Source organism: Sceloporus undulatus, chromosome 6, assembly GCF_019175285.1.
Source record: "Sceloporus undulatus isolate JIND9_A2432 ecotype Alabama chromosome 6, SceUnd_v1.1, whole genome shotgun sequence".
NCBI classification, from domain to species: domain Eukaryota; kingdom Metazoa; phylum Chordata; class Lepidosauria; order Squamata; family Phrynosomatidae; genus Sceloporus; species Sceloporus undulatus.
The window spans coordinates 158,068,712-158,090,288 of NC_056527.1; the positions used below are offsets into that span (position 1 = coordinate 158,068,712).

At 42.6% G+C, this 21,577-nt stretch overlaps 1 protein-coding gene across 1 annotated transcript in view; it reads right to left on the reverse strand.

Moving 5' to 3' along the window:
• Positions 1-18,206, reverse strand: part of TNFAIP8L3 (TNF alpha induced protein 8 like 3) — a 40,497-nt gene extending 22,291 nt beyond the window's left edge. The window contains exon 1 of the mRNA XM_042471144.1: positions 18,038-18,206. Within this exon, the coding sequence (XP_042327078.1) occupies positions 18,038-18,089 (52 nt within the window). The 5' untranslated portion in view covers positions 18,090-18,206. The remainder of the gene's footprint in view (positions 1-18,037) is intronic.
• Between the last annotated feature and the right edge of the window lie 3,371 nt (positions 18,207-21,577).

Sequence of the window (21,577 nt, forward strand, 5' to 3'; positions counted from 1 at the left end):
GTAACAACAAAACAACAAAATTCCTTTGATGATGCAATTCCTTCTTTCAGTTGCACTGGAAAGAGGAGAGGAGCCAAACAACTGGGGGACAACGCCATATCTTCTCCAGTCCCTTAATTTCAGAGCATGATTGCAATGAAGCATGCAAAGCAATTTGAAGAGTAAAAAGAAAGTAGAAATAGAAATCCATTTGCAATCATTATAAGCCAGATTTTGGAAGATCTGTTTCTAGGAAGAGTACAACGGAAAGAACCTTTTTGGAACAGACAAATAAGTACTTCTCTTCCCCCCCCCCAAAAGAAAACAGAAAAGATTCTGAAGTTTCGTATTACGGTTTCTATTTTTACCCCAAAGATGCAGTTACTGCCAAAAAGCTAAACAGCCTGAATCAGAAGCAATTGAAAGGGATGGAAAAACATTACTCATTCCTCTTTAGCAGCATTGTTCAAAGGGGAAATGGGAATTCCTTCAGTTTACTTTCAGCATTCACTAGAGTATATGGCATGATTTACAATGTTAGAACTCACCAAAAAGCATGCAACTCCCCACCCCAATAATCTACTTGTCCCTATTACAACTTGCAAAAAAAAGCTGATTGTGAGTACGATGACTTAGCTTTTGATCTCCCAATTTCCCTGTGTATAAGCATTTTTCCCCTGTGTATAAACATCCCTCAGTGTTTTCCAACTCAGATGGCCATGTGTTCTACACCTTAAAGAGGATACTCTCCCTTAAAGGTGCACTTTTTCTGAGTCCATGAGGACAACACCAGAACCTTTATAAATAACCTTTATGAATCTGCTGGAGGGGCTCTCCTCTGCATCCTATCAGCTAGGGTAATACGTTGTGGGAGAAGGCATTCTTTGCTGTAGCATCCCAGTTATGGAATACCTTCTTTAGATATGCTGCAGCAGCATAGAATCATGGAGTCTCCAAGGGTCATCTAATCCAACCCCTTTTTGCAATGCAGGGACACAGAATCAAAGCAACCCAGACAGATGGCCATCCAGCCTCTGTTTAAAAACCTCCAAAGAAGGAGAATCTTGCTGTCAGGTAGTTCTTCCTAATGTTGAGGTGGAACCTCTTTTCCCTTAACCCTTTGGAGCCTAACTGCTTATATGTAAACTTTGACATGAACATGGTTCAACATTGCAATCCAGACCATTTAAAAAGACCAGGAAGTCCCAGATTTTGTCCCTGCTATTACTAATTCTATTTTGGAGATCCATACATGTTTTATTTATCCCAGAATATTTTTATTAGCTCCTGATATGACCAGAGATGTTTTACATCAGCTCCCCAGGTCAGCTTATCTTGACCCAGTATAAAATTGGAAAGAACAGGAACAAAATCTGGGACTTTTCCATCATTCTGGAGATATCCAGGTCAACTACTTCAACCAATTTGAATCTGTCTTTTTAACTTATTGAATATATTTGTGGTCTTTTAAAAATAGTCTTTATATTGTTTTAAATCAGTCAGGTTGGTTTTATTACATGCCACTTAAGATCCTTAGCTGCCTTGGATCCTATCCCAGGAGGAAGGCAGGGTATAAACTCAACAAACAAGCAGACATAGAATGGAGTCAAACAAACAATTACAAAATGCATTCAACACAGTTTTTGTGTCTTTTGATTCAACAGGTACACAGGGCAGGGGCAGGTAACTCCCAAGAACAGATGCAACTCTTAAACTGGAAGGAATACCAGAAATGCATACCTCCCAAAGCAAAAAGGGTTTCTTTCTTTTCTTTTGGTTTACCACACAGAAATATCCTTTTTGTTCCATAAGAGCCTATGGAAGCATGCAGGGTTTATGCTGCTTTTCTCCTCAATAGGCTGCCTACATATTTTACAAATACTTTGGAATTGTGGTGCAATGCCAAGTCAATTCCTTTCAGCCAGACGTTTTTCCAGCTTCTCCGTCACACACACATGCACACTTTGTTGACTCATATGTATAAAACAATTGAGGCAGGGAGGAAAAAGGAAAAAATGAGCAAAGCAAACATGTTATGTTCCACAAGGCAATTGGTAATTCCTGCGGTAACCATCATAAAACATGCTACTAATAATTGTGGAAAGCAGTTCACAATGATACCTCCTGTGGTTTACAACCTGTTTCTCCCTCCAAGCTAAGTTACTTCAGAAAATATAACATTAACATATGTAATGCAAGTTTTACAGAGACCCAGAGTGGCATAATAGTTTGAGTGCTGGACTACAATTCCAGGAGACCAGGGTTCAAATCCCTGCTGAGCCATGGAAACCTGCTTGGGTAAGTCACACTTTCTCAGCCTCAGATGAAGGCAATGGCAAAACTCCTATGAATGAATCTGACCAAGAAACTCCAAGAATAGAGTTGCCATACATCAGAAAAACAATAAAATGCTACCTCATGCTTTTTTTACCCCCAAAATTGAAGAAATACTTCCTGCTCTCACTCTGATTTGGCTTTCTGACACTGGTCTAAAACGCAGTGCAGAAATAATCCCGTTTGAGACCACTTTAACTGCCTTGGCTCAATGCTAGGCAATTCTGGGAACTGTAGGGCCTGAACAGACAGACCAAAATAAAGCTGCTTCGGGTCACTTTGGAGGTATGCTGTTTCAATGATACATCTCAAGAGGCCAGGAGCTGTGCCAAAGCTGTACTCTAGTCCTTAGGACCAGAGTGTGGCTTTGGCACAGCTTCTAGCCTCTTGGGACACATGTAGCATTTAAACAACATACCTCCAAAATGACCTGAAGCAGCTTTATTTTGGCCTGTTTCTTCAGGCCCTGTAACCAATTAAATCTGGGCACACTACAAGTTCAAGAAGCATAATAAATAATGCTAGGACTACTGGAACATAGGCAACTCTAGTAGAAGATCTGAAATGCTCACCTTGCGTAGCATGTCCAAGGAAAGGGAGAGGACAATTCAGCTCAGCAACACTATCTACATTTATTCCAATAAATTTAAATGCACCTCTGGAAGAAAATGCTATTCTAGAGAGGGTTTTTTTTTTGTTATTCACTGAGGGCAAAATAAAAGCAAGAAACAATCAAATATTGGTTCTCCAAAGGTGAAAGACACAATCAAGAGAAGGTATGAATTTCACTCACCTCCAAAAAACTGACAATGTACATGCAGGTCATACTGTATGATAGACTGTTTACAGGGAAAAAATGATTTGCTAGACACTGTAAATTAGATAATAAAATATACAGGAGGAGACAAATAAATTACCCCATGGCTTTAGAGCCACAGTTGTGATAATAAATAATGCTTAAATCCAATACTGTGTTTACCGGCAACATTTTTCTTTCCCTATGATCAGGGTGAAATGATACATCATATAATTTAATAATTACCGCCCTGTTCGTGCCAGAATAAAAGATGCAGAAATTGCTCTGAGAGCTGCAGCTGGCAGTGGACAGAATCCTGGGAGAGGCATATAATGATTTTAGACAACTCTGCTGCTGCTGCTGCAGACAAACTCTAGTGATGGTTCCAGCTGTCACAGGCTTTAACCTTCCTTGACTTTGGCCAGAGTTTTTCCAAAAAGGGGACTAGACAGGGATGTAGCTAGGATTTTAGGAAGCGGGGAGGTCCAGACTAAGTGCCACCATTATAATGGGGCTTGGGAGCGGCAGCGCGGCAGCACACTCCATTCATTTTTCTGATGGAAGGGGGGGGGGGGTCCGGACCCCAAGAACCCCCCCTTGGATACGTCCCTGGACTAGAGAGCCAGCATTCTTTCAAGTAGAAGCCATTCCTGCTCTTAGCTGTGACAGAATGGAATTCTAATTAAATGCCATCTCTCTTTCTCTCTGACTTACACAGCAATTTTGTATTTTGAGTAATAGGTTTCATTAAAGGCTCGAAACTCTCATTGTATCAAAAGTGCTTTTATGCTCTCCTCTGCACCCTACTCTCTCTCAAGCCCACAAAAATACGACCCCATTTTAAGCTCGATTTTCCAAAAATGCCACCAACTGTGCCCCATAGCCTGGATTGGCTTGTGTTAACAAATACTGTATATACTCGACTATAAGTCGACCTCATGTTTAAGTCGAGAGCATGTTTTGGGGCCAAAATTATGGATTTTGATATGACCTGTGAATAAGTTGAGGGTAAAACTTAGGGGGTGTAATAAAAAGATCATTCTAAAGGATGAAGCAAAGGAAGAACTGCCAACTGCACAAAATGCTATTTCCTGCTGCACATTTTATTTTCCAGTTGCACAAAATGCAAACAGCTATACATGTGAATAATGCTTGCCTGCGTGCCTCCACAGGAAGGCACACCACAGCATTTTCAGATGGAAATGCAAGCTGAAACTAGAAGTCCCTTCTGGTTTGCACTTCCTAGTTTTTCTGCCTATTTTTGGATATTTTTACACTATGGCAAGGGAGTTTTGAAGGCCAAATTATAATGTCTGGAAGTGTTTGAAGCCATTTTAGGCCATTAAAAAAAACCTGAAAAACATTCAGTTTGAGACAAATGGCCTTGGGGGGTTTGGGGGGGGGGGGTGCAAAAATAGAACTGAGACCACATGTACTCATTGGCCCGCACTTCCCCTACTTCTCCTTTAGTGTGAACAAGAGTGCAGGTAAGAGAATGTATTTTCCCTGGATAATGATTAACCATCCATTATGAAGCCTTGCCCTCCCTCCAGTCCATCTGCCTTGGTCCAGGCCTCGGAGGTTGAGAGGAACTGCTGGACCTCTTACCCTTTCTCGTCCCCACTCCCTTCTCCTTCTGTATCATGTCTTTTTTAGATTGTAAGCCTGAGGGCAGGGAACCGTCTAACTAAAAAGATTGCATGTACAGCGCTGTGTAAATTTACAGCGCTTCATAAATAAAGGTTAATAATAATAATAATAACAGAAACAGGCAGTGTTGGGCAGAAAGAGGTGGGAGAGGCCCATGTCTTTATCCCTGCAATCTTTTGCAACCATTTTCTCAGATGGCACTCAAGAGTCACTGTGCAAGTCTACATTTGTGAGGGCCAAAGTACACCTTACATTAAATGTGAGCCCTTCTTTTTAAAGGCAGGCTTGCAAGTGCACAAGTAATGGATGGTTTGATGGATGGAAGGCACATTGATTCTTCATTAATTTGTGTGAGGGCAATTGCATTTCAATGCTCCTGAATGCGTGCATTCTTTTTCAAGCATAGTGCAAGTCCCCTGAGAGTTTCCCACCTAATTGTTAGATATCAGTAGCCCCCACCCAGAACCTCTCCATCCTGTAAGGAAGGGCCTCTTGGACACTAATTAACAGCCAGAGTATAGCTCTCTTGCTCAGTTCCTTCCTCCTCCTGCTCTGTCACTGTGGGCATCTGTTGCCTGGCAGTTTTCCTTCACTACCCTCTGTCTCCACTAAAACTGACAGGATTGGGAAAATCCTCATCACTTGCATCAATGCGTCATCAGCTGTTGGGTTTAAAAAAGAAAAGAAAGCTACCACACATCAAGCATTACTTATATCCACCAGCCTGCCACACATTGGCATACCCTTCCACAAGCATGCTGATTAGTTTGGTCAGACGTCACCTGCAATACTGTATCCAGTTCTGGGCACCACAGTTCAAGGAGGATATTGACAATCTGTAAGATATTCAGAGAAGTATGACTTAGGGCCCGAACAAGACAGGCTAAAATGAAGCTGCTTTGGGGCACTTTGGAGGTATGCTGTTTAAATGCTGCATGTGTCCTAAGAGGCCAGAAGCTGTGTCAAAGCCACGTTCCAGTCCTAAGGACCTGAGTGCAGCTTTGGCGCAGCTTCTGACCTCTTAAGATGTGTGTGTCATTTAAACAGCATACCTCCAAAGTGACCCGAAGCAGCTTTATTTTGGCCTGTCTGTTCAGGCCCATTGTGAACATTCAACCCTCCACTCATGTAGTATAATATATACACTGTCATGCAAAGTTTTTGCTTGTTTTCTTGTACTAAATGCAACTAGCAAAGCAACCTTGTGGAAGTCATTCAGACAACTTCTGCTGTGGTTAGTTCTCAGCATTTGACATAACGCTGGAAATAGCCTATATTGAAGGGGTTCACAGTTCAATTGTGTGTAGAATATTTCCAGTTCAAACCCAGGCAACAGCCAGTCCAGCCCTTTCATTAGGCAGACTGAGGACACCGCAGTAGATGGAAAATGCTGGGAAGCAATAGAGACTGCCTAGACTTTCCTGCTTAAGAAGGCTAATACTGTGTACAGTTGTTGCTGTTTAGGTAGGACAGGCCCTCTTCCATGTTCCTGCCTGTACCTGTGACAGTGAAGAGACAGAGAAACGGAGCCCAGTAGCAGATTTCAAAGCAAAGACTGGTTCATAAGGGAGAATATAGTCCTTCAAATAACCTAAACCTAAAGCCATATAGGGCTTCATAGGCTGAAACCTGCATTTTGAAGCTAGTAATGTGTTTTCCATAAACCAATGTTCTGCACACCCTGAAGTGCCTTTATGATGTTAGTGTGGTGAAGGATGCTATGCTATTGATGACACAGAAGTAAGATTCAGGTCACTCATGCATATGGCATGGGGGAACGGCACCATATAGACCATTGCGTCAGGCAGCAAAATCGCTTGGGTCAGCCCTTTGTAACTGGAGAGAAGAAAAACCTCTTCAAGAGACTCTAGAGCAGTCTTCTCCAAAACAGTGGTCTGGTTTGGATTTCAACTTCCATCATTCTTCACTGATAGGCTTAATAACAGTTTAAAGGGGTTGTATTCCAAAACATTTGGAGGATGGAAGACTGATCTGGACAGACACTTAAGCAGTGTAACTTCAAGGATGGAAATGCTATCTTTGCCCCCTTCTCCTTTATTTTGGACTAATGTTCTCAGAATTCCCCGGCAAGCATGGTCATGCAATTACTTTTTACTGCCAAGTATCAAAGTGACTTACAAAAGAAAGCAGACTAAACAGTCAATAAAACAATAAAGAAACACTCAGAACCATTATATGATCCACAATAACAAAGTAATAGAACCAGTTATTTTTGGAACTACAACTCTCCAAATACCCCAGTCAGCATCATTACTGAATGAGGGATGCAATGAGATACAGTCCAAAAAAGTAACTTCCCTATTTGAGGGGTGTGTGCGTCTTGTTTCTGTTTTGTTTTATATGTGTTTTAAAAATTGCTCTTAACTTGCATGTTTACCTTGTGTCTTTTTTAAAAAATGGAAATTTGGTTTAATTTTATTTTCACCTTTGTACTTACAGGTTTTTAGTTGCACTGGGGCTTGAAAAGATGGTACGCCACCTTGGATCCCATGCTGGGGAAAAGGCAGGCTATAAATTAAAACAAATAAACAAACAAACAAACCAATTTGCCATAGGTCTAAATCCAGTTCCTAGTTCTAAATAGATCAGATCCACCAAATCAATAGAACTGAATAAACGTATGAATTTCAAGTTTCCGTTCGAGCCTTCCCTAACCTGCTGTCCCCGGTTGATAGCCACCATTGTCCCTTGGCATCATGGTCCGGAGCCAGAAGAAGTATTTGCCAAATCTACTAAGGAGACATAGGCTGCACCTGCATTGCAGAAACAATCCAGTTTGACAAACTCTGGTGCCAAACTACAATCACCAGAATTCCATAGCGTTTAGCTAGGGTAGTTAAAGTGGTGTCAAACCGGATTATTTCTGCAGTGCGGATGCACCCATAATTACAACATCATGTCAGGGATTGCTCTGGATGCATTATCTGCATATCACATTGGCAGGCGTTCTGCTATTTTGTTTCTAATCCCAAAGGCTCAGTGCCAACCAGTTACTGCCTCAAGGATATTGTTCTCTTGTCTGGCTCTGTCAGAGCCATTGTGGTTATGCTAGAACTCAAATCCCTTCTGAAGGTTGTGGTGTGTTCTTTCTTTCTTTCTTTCTTTCTTTCTCTGAAAGGTTTTGCCTACAAGTAGCGACTGACAGTATAACTATCAAACACCCACGGAAACCTGCATATCAAACTATGCTCAGTAGGGATGTGGGTGGAAAGAGTGTGGGGTAAGAATAGGGCACTCAGAGAAAACGTATTCAATGGTTCCAAACAAATAATGAACAGCTAGTAAAACATTTTTTTTAAATGAGGGAACCATAGAACAACTCACTCAGAACCACTGCAACATTCCCTCTGCATTGGGCAGTATTAAGCAAATGGATAAGAGACAAAACACACCCTAAATGAAACACCTTTTTTTGTATTTAACATGCAGGATTTTTGTAAACTGCACATAATATCAGTTGGATAGTGCTGAGGAACATTACTGTAATCACTAGAGAGAGGGAAGGAGGAAGGGAAAATGTTACTCTTTCTTCCTCTGTTGTGATGCAAAAGAAAATTCCTCCCCTAAAGATGCTATTTGAATGGAAAAATAACCTTTCATTGATGCTAGATCTCCAATTTTTTACCTCTAGAAAGACAGCTAATATTATCCAATACAATAAACCATCTTCATCTTCTTCATCATCATCATAATCAAAGAGCAAAACTGACAGACCTAGAAGAGCTTGGGGAAAAAAGTTTTTTGAGGTCACTGATTGAGATTCTGCCAGAGTGGCATAGTGGTTTGAGTGTTGGACTGCAACTCTGGAGACCAGGGTTCGGTTCCCTGCTTGGCCATGAAACTTACTGAGTAACATTGGGCAAGTCATATGCTCTCAGCCTCAGGGGAAGGCAATGGCAACCCCGCTCTGAACAAATCTTGCCAAGAAAACATGATAGGCTCACCTATCAGAAACGACTTGAAAGTACACAACACAACACAAAACACACACACAGGGGGTATAACACTATCCATGAAGTTCCATGTTCACCCTACACCCAGCAGCTGTCAAAACCAGGAGGGAGCCCCTGTTCTTCACCAATGAAGAGAGAAGGAGGGAAAAGGAAATTCAGATTATGAAGAAGCAGCTGATCTCAGCTGAGAGGGGCAGAAGAAATGAGGGCACCCTTCTTTTCCTTCCCCATGGAGCCCAGAGCAGCTGCATTTTCATAAAGTGGTAAGCAGCAGCACAGCCATCCCTTTCTGGGGCTTGACTGCTAAGGTGGGATATTTTGGACAGAGCAAAAGGCTAGAAAATACCTTTTTGCTCAAAAAGCAGTGGCGTCACTAGGTTTGGCATCACTCAGTGTGTTAACTCATTGTGTCACACACACACACACACACACACACACACACACACAGACCTCCATCCATCCTACATGATACAGAATCCTTGGTCATATTTTTTTGTACTAATGTTATTCATTAATCATAATTCCTGTATACAGTTGCCCCTCTGTTTTGCAGGGGCTCTGCACCCCTTAGTCAAAAAGAGAAACACACATGCAAATGCTACTAAAAAGATACCTTCCAGTCAGCATGGTGTAGTGGTTTGAATGTTGGACTGTAACTCTGGAGAGCAAGGTTCAAATCCCTGCTTGGCCATGAAAACCCACTGGGTGACTTCGGGCAAATCACATCCTCTCAGCCTCAAAGGATGGCAATGGCAAACCCTCTCTGAAGAAACTTGCCAGGAAAACTCTACGGGTCAATGTAAGTCAGAAACAAATTGAAGGTAAACACCACCACACTACTCAATGACTCCTGAAATTCCCCAGCAAGCAATAACAACTTGTGGCTTTCGTGTCAATGGGGTGATGAATTCAAGTTTCAGCCTCCAAGAGGCTCTATCACCTCAAACCGATTCAGTACCTTGGATAGCTCATATAATGGTCAGATTAAAACCTAATAATGTAGCCACAACCTGCTACTGCCAACCACTGGATATGGGGTTTCTTGGGAGCTGCAATGCAAAAAAAGGCTACTTGCTTAAGCTTTGAGGCTGAGAATTGGAAGAGCTGCTGCCTGCTTGAATAGAAGATCCCCAACACATTTTCTGATGTAGTGAAACAGCAGCTCTGTATTTGACCAGAGTTCAGTATGAAAGTACATGCTTTGCATGAAGGAGGCCTTAGGACCAATGTCTGGCCTTCCAGATAGGGCTGGGGACGACTTCCAGATAATACTGGGTGAGACAGACAAGTAGCCTGCCCTGAGATAAGATAGTTCCCTTTCTATCTTAGGAAAAAGTTCCATAGGTCATGAGTGTTGGACTACAACTCTGGAAGCCAGGATTCAAATTCCTGCTCAGTCATGGAAACCCAGTGGGTGAACCTGGGAAAGTCACACTCTCTTAGCCTCAGAGGAAGGCAAAGGAAAAACTCCTCTGACCAAATCTTGCTGAGGAAAACCCATGATAGGTTTGCCTTAGGGTTGCCATAAGTCGGTAACAAATTGAAGGCACATCACAATCACCACCTCCATCATGTCAAGGTTCTAGATTCAGCACTGGCATGGAAAATCAAAAGGCTCAAGGAAAAAGGTGATAGGAAATTTATTTATTTATTTATTTTAAAACAGCTGCCTCTTAGTTCCTAATCCACAGAATATGCTGATTTTTAGTAAATGTTTTAGTGGTGAACAGTGCACTCTGCACTTGCTCAGAGCCCTTCCATGTTATATTGAGCCCGTCAAGAGTCTTGGCATTGAAAAAGAACAGAACATATTAAGTATGATAACATTTGTTTTTAGTTCAGTTGCTCCCATTTGAATAAAGTAGTGTGACTTTGTGTACTGGGCCCCTGCTTTAATATGAATGTGATTTTCTTGCAGCTTTAAAATATAACTTGTTGTAACTGTATTTCCCAGAATGTCTCAATGCATATCCAATGTGGAATTTATACCAGAAACCACACTGGTTAGGGACAGTTGCAGTCCAAAACCTCTGCTGGGAATAAGGGGAATGTGAATCTGGGGAACTATTTAACTAGGAAAAAAGGCAAATTTGCTGAAACAGGATTCCTTCCAACACTTTCACGTCTGAATACAGGACCAGGGCAGAGAATCTTAAAAGTAAAGCAGGTTATGCCTATAGAAATGGCATAACCAACACACTCCAAGGCATCTTGCAGTATCCTAGTGACTAGAGATGGGAAAGACCAGGGGGAGGGATGGGTATTATTGGAAAGTGATCACTATTAAAGCCTGGGATAACTTCTAGATCTTTAGCATAAAGAAGAAGATCCCTAGATACAATTAAATAGTTGATTGCACTCATTCTAAAACCTGGGTAGTCTCTGCCCATGGCTCCATTTAATATATATAGATAAGAAGTTTAATCTAAAGGTTGTTAAAGACAGGCATAAACCCACGTAGTTACATTGCTTGTCCTTTGAGCAGTGTATCATGAGAACTCCATCTTCTGTTGACAAGGGCAGTTATGCTTTGAAAACAAAATGCTGTCATTAGGGCCTAGTCTAGCATTCAGACACAACACCCAGTACTACTGATGCTTGTGGGTTTTTTAGAATGAGATATGCTACATATGTCACAGGTTCTGCCCACAACGTGTCTTCCTCCGCATAGGAGGCATGCAAACATTTACTCTCAGTAAGGAGCAATGTTTAAATTGAATTTTAACTGCCACAGCATGGGTTTTAAATGAGGGAATGGGAATTACAGTACCTCGTATTGATGAAGAAACAAAAAATCCCAGCCCACCACTTGATCTTCCAAATGTACTGTCTCCAAATCTAAATTCTAAAAACTGCGAAAGAAGAAGACTTCTGTATAATACTATATACAGAATCCACCTGAATTCCCAAAAGTCATTGGATCCTGTTGGATCTTGGAAGCTAAGTAGTGTCAGCCCTGGTTACTACATGGATGGAACTTGGATGATTTCTTGTTTATACAGTTGGTCCTCCGTTTTCACGGGAGATCAGTTCCGGACCCCTCTATGAAAATGGAGACTGGCTGATATTCAGGCCCATAAACTTGAATGGGGCATGTGCCCACAAGTACATGCTGGGCGTGCGCCAGGGGGGTGCGTCCCAGTGACAATAACGGAGGTTGCCCCTCAGTGAATATCCAAGAATACCACAAAAAAGGAGGGCAACTGTATTTGGGATTTATTTATTTGGTTATATTGCCTGCACCTCAAACTGGAAAAACTAAAGAGGTCCCTTATAGTTTAGATGTTCCTTAAAGCTCAGGGCCTTGTAGCTCCATTTGTAACATAGCATTAAATACATAAATAAACAAATAAATAAAACAGTAAAAAGTAAGTTCAATTTGTAATCATATACTGAATTGTACGTCCAATATACCAAACATGATAATTTTCTGCCAAACCATGTTATATGTAATGCATTTTATGTACCCAGAGCATCAAATCCGATCACTTCCCCACGCTCTGATGCTCTCTTTATTCACCCTTCTGGTATACCTCATCGAAGGATGGGGCAGTCCATTTATGCTAATTTCTTTAACATGGGTGGTATTTGGTGCTTGCGGATGGTAATTTGGAACGGATTCTAATTACAAAACATCTGAAAAACAGACATGGGCTTTCATTGTACGATTTGTGCCATTTCATAGATTATATGAAACAGCTGTTTTCCACAGATGGAAAGGAAGAAGAAGATAAGGTTTAAAAACTGGGTGGACATGTGTTTTCTTCCCTGTATCAGATCACAAGTTGTTTTCATCTTGACCAGTAACAAGGCAGCAGGTGATGGGAAAGACTTGGACCTGCACCCTTGGAGAGCTATTGTTATTCTAGAGTAGTAAATACTAAGTTATACATGTCTGTTCTGTTCTGCCTTTCTCTTACCAAACTCACAGTGTTGTACAGGCTTTCCTTCTTCCCACTCTATTCTCAAAACAGCCCTGTGAGGTAGGTCCGGCTCTCTGTCAGCTGGTCAAAAGTCACCTGGAGAGTTTCACAGCTCAGTTTGGACTTAAACCAGTATCTCTCAAGTTCCAGCCTTGAAAACTTACCACACAAGGCGGATTCTAGGATTCTTGTCACCTGAATAAAACATACATGAGTGGTATTTTTTTTATATTACACAATTATAACACTTTGATCTGGCTTCAACAGTCATGATCACATCCTATAAATCCTGGGCTTTATAGTTTGGTGTGAGCTTTCAGACAGAGAGTTCCACATACCTCACAAAACTAGATTCCAGGATTCAACCAGATGGAGCAATTGTCCTTAAAAGTCATATCGAAATAATATAATAGCCTGGTATGAGAGACCCAAGTGACTCCCAATCTTGGGTCCCTAAATGCTGCTGGGGTTCAACTTCCAGGATCCCTGGATCTCTGTTTGAAGAGCCCTTCAAACAGAAGAAAATATGTGGAAATACCGCCACAATCATCCTAGAGCCCCACACTGCCTATTTTCCTATGCACTCCCTCTCAAAATGGCATCAGGAAAAAGAAGGTCTGCAGAGAATAACTAGAGAACCAGTATGGTGTACTGGTTTGAGCACTGAACTTTGACTCTGGAGTCCAGGATTCAAATCCCTGCTCAGCCATGGAAACCCACTGGGTAACCTTGGTCAAGTCACTTGTTCTGAGCTTCTTGGGAAGGCAATAGTAAAACCTCATCTGAACAAATCTTGCCAAGAAAACTCCATGCTAGTTTGCCTTAGGGTCACCATAAGTTTGGAAAAAAAACTTGAAGGCACACTCACATCCCACACACCCACACATTCTGTACTGTACTTCTAATATACCAAACACAACAAAGGTATTTGGGCTACCTGGAGATAAGATTCACCTGGGTATATGTGTGTGGCTTGACCCCTGGTATTCACCCAGCTGCCCAGCCCTGGTTTAGTGGGAAGCCCAACTTTCCAGACAGCCCCAAATAAAGTAGATCTCCCCTCTGCCTGGCCATAGCTAACATGCAATGGTCTATGAAGTCTGTTGGTTTCCCGACACACACATATAAGGGGCAAATGGCAGAAACAACATGCCACTTGTGCAAAATTCACATGATGTGAAGTAGATGAAGCAGCACATACATACCCTAAAGGCATCAGATCCCATCTGATCTTGGAAATGAAGCAGGGTCAGCCCTGCTTAGTTCGTGGAGGGAACTTACATAGTTTATTGCTTATATTGGGATTTATTTATTTTATTTTTTGCCTATATATCAAACTGGCAAAATTAAAGAGGCCCCTTATAGTTTAGGTGTTGCTTACAGCTCAAGGCCTTGTAGTTCCATTTGTAACTTAGCATTAAATAAATAAACAAATGAATAAAATGGTAAAAAGTAAGTTCAATTTGTAATCATATTCTGTACTGTACTTCTAATATACCAAACACGATAATTTTGTGCCAAACCAAGCCAAGCATTTTATGTTAGTACTTAGTACTCAGTTGGTATTTGGATGGGAGATTGCCAGCACATTCCAGGTACTATAGGTTCTGTTTCAGAGGAATGAACCGACAAAACCACCTTTGAGTCTTCCTTGCCTAAGAAAACCCTATGAAAAATTTATGAGGTTGCCATAAATTGGCAGGTGACTTGAAGACAGTCAGACAGACATGTAGTTGAAGTATGAAGTTGCATCTTACCCCATTCCCACCTATTTGTGAAGCAGAGTTTCCTATGGTGGTAGTGTCAGGGAAACACGTCAATGAAAAATCGCAGTGCCTACTTTGTTTGCCCTTTTTACGGGGAAAAAAGGCACAGCATCTCCTCAGATCCATCTTTTAAACAGGTTGCACCCTACCTCCACACTGTTTAGTATAAAAAATACCAATTTTGCAAAACCAGGAACTCTTTCCCACTGCAGTTATAACACTATGGTTCCATTTTAAGTGCTGTTGCTTCATCCCATTGAATCTTGGGATTTGCAGTTTGGTGAGGCACTAGAATTCTCTAGCTGATAATTCCAAATACTCCTCCCCAAACGGCAAATCCCAGGATTTCCCAGGATTTCCCCATGGCTAATAAAGCAGAATCATAGTGCTCTAACTGTGTAGTGTGAAAGGACCCCAGAAGTGGGTTTTGAACTACCTCCATTTTGTTTTGTGTGGCAATCTGCATGGCTCCTGGACCTTTCCATCTCTTTCTCATGCATTAATGAAACAGCCAAAAAGGACATGCATGAATGCCCTTCATAACCTGAGGATGTAAACTGGAATATAACAGACTGAGGAAATCTGATCCAAACTTTGCAGCAGCTGTACTTACACTGACTCACGGAGAAGTCAAACCTAGTGTTTGTTAGTCAATTTTTTAACTATAATTTCTGGATACACAAGTATATACAGTACTTCAGATGGGTTATAAGTCATTACCATCTGAAGAACAACCTCTTTCTCCCTCTCACCCTCAATGAACATGGATACTGGAGACTATTACTGTATTTTCTGGTGTATAAGACTACTTTTTAATGGTGATCCCATGAATGTCATAGGATTATATGAGGTAAGGAAGACTCAGGGGAGGTTTGTCACTGCCTTCCTCTGAAACATAAGACTACTGCACCTGGTATTCCTTAGTGGTCTCCCATCCAAGTACTAACCAGCGGCCCATTCACATTATGCAATTATAGTGCTATTATTTCATTTTAATTGCCATGGTTCCATCCTATGAAATCCTGGGATTGACAGCCAGAGAGCTCTAGTGCCTCCTCAAACTATAGACTCCAGGATTCCATATGATGAAACCATGACAGTTAAAGTTGAATAATAGCACTATATGTGAAGTCAAAGGCTTTCATGGTCGGCATCCATAGTTTTTTTGTGGGTTTATCGGGCTATGTGGCCATGTTCTAGAAGAGTTTATTCCTGATGTTTCGCCAGCATCTGTGGCTGGCAAAACATCAGGAACAAACCCTTCTAGAACATGGCCACATAGCCCAAAATAACCCACAAAAAACAATAGCACTATAATTGTGCTTGTTTGAATGGGCTCCAGGTGTGACTGCTTAGCTTCCAAGATCAGATGGGATCTGTTGCCTTCAGAGTAACTCGCCTGTGATCTGTAGGGTTCCCACAAGCAGAACCAACCAGACAGTAAATAACAATGGCGGAAGAAACAACGGCCAGGAGAAATAGAGTTGTGGGTTTTTTTGAGCGGGGGGATGTGGCAATATGAATCAATGGTCCTAAGTTACTATGCTTCTCAGCTCTGGGAAACTAGAGGTGGTGTCAGGGATTCAATTCCCACTTGGCCACAAAACCCACTGAGGTTGGAGGTTTGTTCAGACAACACCATATATACTGGAAGAATCTATGGCCTAGTGGTTTGAGTGTTGGACTATGACTCTGGAGACCAAGGTTTGATTCCCAGCTTGACCATGAAATGCATTGGATGACCTTTGGGAAATCACAGGTTCTCAGCCACAGGTGAAGGCAATGGTAATCCTCTCAACAAATCTTGCCAAGAAAACCATAGGGTCACTTTAGGGCTGCCCGAAGTCGGAAATGAATTGAAGGCATACGACAAACAGACACACTATTTGCTATTCATCCTCAGGCAGCAAAATATCTTGGGACTACCAGAAGAACCTGTTTCCCTCCCCATCCTCTCCAGTATCTGATGTCAATCTTGGAACTGGTGAAGCAATTGACCAAAATGGTACCTTTCCTAAACCAAAGACAAGACTTCTGGACACCTTCTGACCTGAGAAACCAAACAGGGCTGGCCTGCCTCCTTCCCTCACCTATGCCAAAGTCACTAGGGCTGCGTCTGCACTGTGGGAATAATCCAGTTTGACACCGCTTTAACTCCCACGGGTCAATGCTATGGAAGTCTAGGAAGCGTGGTTTCATGAGCTAGTTAGCCTTCTATGTCCAAGTGATCTGGTGCCACAATAAAGTACCATTTCCCAAATTACACAGCAGTTAAAGTAGTGTCAACCTGGATTATTTCTGCAACGTGGACGCAATCTATCTGGTACAATTCCAGTTGAGGAATATATTTGCCACCCTTTTTTAAAAAGCCATCCCCCCTGTAAAGTACAGCGTAAGTGGTCCTGTTTTAGCCTCACCACAACCCTGCGAGGTAGGCTAGGCTGAGAGAGAACAGGCCCAGGGCCTTCATCACTCCCAGTGGAGGAAGGAACCAGTTTCTGCCATGTGTTTTGGATCCAAGCTGAGGCTACTATACTTTGGAGACATCCCAAGACAACATAATTCAGTGCTTATATTATATTCTGTATTATAAAGCACACACTCCTGGAGAAGTCAGATCTGGCCATAGTATCACATGCCTTGGTTGCATCCCATGTGCCTTACCGTAATGTGCTCTTACGCTGGGCTACCTTTGAAAAGTCCTGGCGCTTTCTGAAATCCCTCGCCTTGGTTCAACCATTGCACCGCACTGTCTATGTACCAAGGATGCTCCAATACTGGTTGCCATTGGCAACAATCAGCAGGATTTATATGGATTGTGTTTTGGGCCAGAAACTGTGCCTTGAAAGAATGCAGCTCCGAGGGAACCAGATACTGTATATCTAGGGCTGTGTCCACACTGTGGAAATAATCCGTTTTGGAACCGCTTTAACCGCCATGGCTCCATGCGATGGAATTTGGGGAATGGAAGTTTGTTATGGCACCAAAGGGCCCACAATCAACTACGATTAATAATAATAATATTAATAATATGATTTGTTTATAGCCTGCCTTTTACGATCAAATAAACCGCGGCGAATGAAATTAAAACCGTTCCCAGGATTCCCTAGCACTCAGCCGGGGCGGTCCAAGCGGTCTCAAAAGTGGCTCCTTTTCTGCAGTGTGTTTCGGAGCTGCCACTCTGGAGGCCTGGGTTCGAGTCACACTCTCTCGGCCTCTTGAATGAACCTTGCCAAGGAAACCCTGGGAGAGGTCTTCCTTGAAGTGGCCAGACTCGAAGGTACCCCAGAACCACAACGAAGGCAAAAGCTACCCAGCTCCTGAGCATGTCCTGAGTGCAAATCTCCATCCCAAGAGTATATAAAAAGTCACCCACTCAACCCACCTCGCGTTTTCTGAGGCTGGGTCCACACTGGGGAAATAACCCGGTTTGGCCCGCTTTACGTGTCGGCTCACCGCTATGGAATTCTGGGAGTTGGAGTAGTTGTGGGGCCCCGAAGGGGCCCCACAACATACTCCAACTCCCAGAATGCCATAGCCTTGAACCAAACAACTTAAAGCGGTGCCAAACCGGGTTATTTCCCCAGTGTGGATCCAGCCTCCAAAGTGCTTTACCTGCGGAGGGAACCAGGTCCCCATCGCTGAGCTCCCCGGAATCCGAATCCATGGCCAAGGCCCCTCCGCCTGGACCTTCTCCTGGGCTCCCCAAAGCCCCGGCAGCCGAGCAGAGGAAGAGCCGGAGCCGGAGCTGGAAGACTGCCTTCCTTCCTTCCTTGCTGCTGAAGGGAGGCTTTGGAGGGATTTCCAGGAGGAGGAGACAGAGGAGGAGAAGGGGGAGGCTGGGGGAGGGAACACTCTGCCTACTAGTCCCCCCCATTCCTCACAGCTTCACTACAAAGCCCATCTCTTCAGGCCAGCTGGGGATGCTGGGGGTGGTAGTGGAGGAGGAGGAGGAGGAGGAGGAGAGGCACCACAAAAGTGGGAAGAGTGTTTCCTGCCGTTCCTCTGAGCTTCCCACCTTTGTGGTCCCTCTCCTCCTCCTCCTCCACTACCAGCATCCCCAGAAGAGATGGGTCTTATAGTTAAATGAAGTAACTTTAGGATTCCCAACACCAGCATCCCCATTCTTCCTGTTCTTTGTAGCAACAAAAAACAAGCTTGCTCCATCCTTAATGTGACATCCCTTCAAATACTTAAACAGGGCTATCATATCACCTCTTAACCTTCTCTTCTCCAGGCTAAACATCCCCAGCTCCCTAGGTCTCTCCTCATACTCAAAGGGATCACTGTTTGGTGGATTTTGTCTTGTCTCTCCTTGTAAGGCATGATTTCCAGACCCTTCATTATTTTGGTGGCCCTCCTCAAGACACACTGCAGCTTCTCAACATCTTTTTTGAATTGTATTGCCAGAACTAGACAATATTCCAAGTGAGGCTTGACCAAAGCAGAATAGAGTGGCACTATGACTTCCCTTGCTCTAGACACTATACTTCTATTGATGCAGTCTAGAATCGCATTGGCCTTTTTAGCTCATGCTCAACTTGTGGTCTACTTGGACTCCTAGATCCCTTTCACTGTAGTCTTGTTAAGCCAGTTGTCCTCCACCCTATATCTATGCATTTCATTTTTTCTGCCCAAGTGCAGTACCTTACATTTCTCTGTGTTGAATTTCATTTTGTTAGCTTTGGCCCAGCTTTCTAGTCTATTCAGGTCATTTTGAATTTTGATCCTGTCCTCTCAGGTATTAGCTGTTCCTCCTAATATGCAAATTTGATAAGCATGCCCTCTATTCTTTCATCCAAATCATTGATAAAGATGTTGAATAGCACTGGGCCTAGTACAGAACCCTATGGCATCCCAGTGGTCACTTCTCTCCAAGATGGTGGTCCATGCTCAAACCACTACACCACATTGGCTTGTATTAGCAGTCTAAGAAGAAGTGGAATCATAGTAGTATAACTGGCTCAAAGGGCCCCAGAACTACTAGGTTTTAGTAGTGGGCTCTGTTTACAATGCTTGAGCCAAAGTTGTGAAGAAAGGGAATACTTCTGTGTATCACCCCCTTCTTAACTGGTCTTAGAATATGTTGGAACAAGTCTATGGGGTTTGGCATTGTTTTAAGATGAATACAATACAAATACAAGTCTGGACTTCAGAAGAAGAAAGAAAAGCAAAGGATATATGGGGGGCTGGAACAGGCAAGTTTGTTCAGTCTGGGCTTTGGTTCAAAATAATCATGTGGCGATGGAAGCGAATGGTTTTCTGCTGATCATCAGATGCTCAAGAATATTATTAGAAAAAGTTAAGGCGGATTCTGCTGAAGTTGAAAAAAAAGGGATGCGCTAGGATTACTCAGAGAAATTTCATCTCTCATTATGGAATCATTCATCCTGATTTAATTTGTCCGTATACTTAGCTGGAGAAAATTGGATTTTTGGTAATCCAGTATGGAGCATGCTGAAGCTGTGAAGTTTCTCAGAGATGAAATCTGGATTTTTGTAGAAAAGCAACAAGGCAGATGAATAAATAAATGCAAAACATTTACTGAAAAGTAGCATACTTATGAGGAGCCAGCATGGTGTAGTGCTTTGAGCATTGGATTATTACTCTGGAGACCAGGGTTTGAATCCTGGCTTGGCCATGAAAACCCACTTTTTCAGCCTCAGAGGATGGCAGTGGTGAACCCCCTCTGAAGAAACATGCTAAGAAAACGCAGTAAGTCGGAAATGACTTGAAAGCACACAACAACAACAACAACAACAACAACAACAACAACAACAACAAAAGCATGCTGATTGTGTGGTGTAAATCCAGTGTGGTGCAGTGGTTTAACCGCTGGACTCAGCCCTTTCACACTACATAATTGAAGTGCTATCATTCCACTTTAGCTGCCATGGCAACATCCTATGGCATCATGGCACTTGCAGTTTAAAGAGGGGTGTTTATTATTCTTTACCAGACTACAAACCTCCAGGGTTCCCCAAAGAATGACCGTGCTACAGTTGTGTGATATGAAAGCTCAGCCATGAAAACCTTGGGCAAATCACATGCTCTCAGCCTTAGAGGGTGGCAATGACAAACCTCCCCTGAATAAATCTCACCAGGAAAACCTTGTGATAAGATGGAGGAGACTTGAAGACACATAACAAAAACAAAACATAGTGGTGTCACAATTAATTTGTGTAAATAAGTGAAGTATCTGCAAGCAATTCATCTGTGCCACTTTGCAGATGCTGCTTTGGAACTGCTGAACCCTCTTAAATAAAATTCATAAACATAACATTTCAAGCTTATTTCCAAATGTTTATGTAGTTCTTCATCTCTTTTGCCTTCTTCCAGTGAGTGTAGCTGAAACAGAGAGGTCATTTAGCGTTCTGGCTTATTTTAAAAACTCTCTGAGTTCAACTATGTGTCAAGAATGCCTCACAGATTTGGGAACATTTGCCATTAAATCAAAACTAGCAAGAAAACTAAACTCTGACTATACCTTTGAAAGATTTGCTGATAGGAAGAGCCCGCAAAGTCCAGTTAAATGTGTTGCAGTCTGGATGCACCCTAAAACCATAAACTATGCTTTCGTTCAATTGTATTAACACTCATCAGCGTCATTTCACCTCCTCTGAAAGGCAGTGCTCTCTTCATCCGCAGCCACATCATCACCTTTATTCACATCCACTTCCAAGGCTGATTAGAAGAAAAAAAAGGTCTGCGCTGCCAGATATTTCTCATCCAGAGGCAGATGAGTAAAGTGGATTGCAAGTACAGTGTGCCTGCGTCATACGCGGGCGCCTTTTACGCTGCTTTCAGCTTACGCTGAAACTGAGAGAGATTAACCCCTCTAGCCTCATCCAATCAGGTCTCTGTTATACATGCCAGGTCAGCTTGTTCTTCCAGGATCAGGTCCTGAATGGCAGCTGTTTTACCATCCACTGACCTGGCATTCAGCAGCAGTAGCTTCAACCCAGGGGGGCTGTCACCAAGACTATCCATATTATTTGGACTGGGAGACAGCTTGGGGACCACAAGCAGCCTCTTATACTCCCCCCCCCTTCCTTGGTGTTTTAATTGTGTCCTCCCTCCATATGATATCTCCCTCTGCCCTGAATGACTCAAATGGTTGCTCCCTGACTCTGTATCTCCCCTCCCTCCACAGGA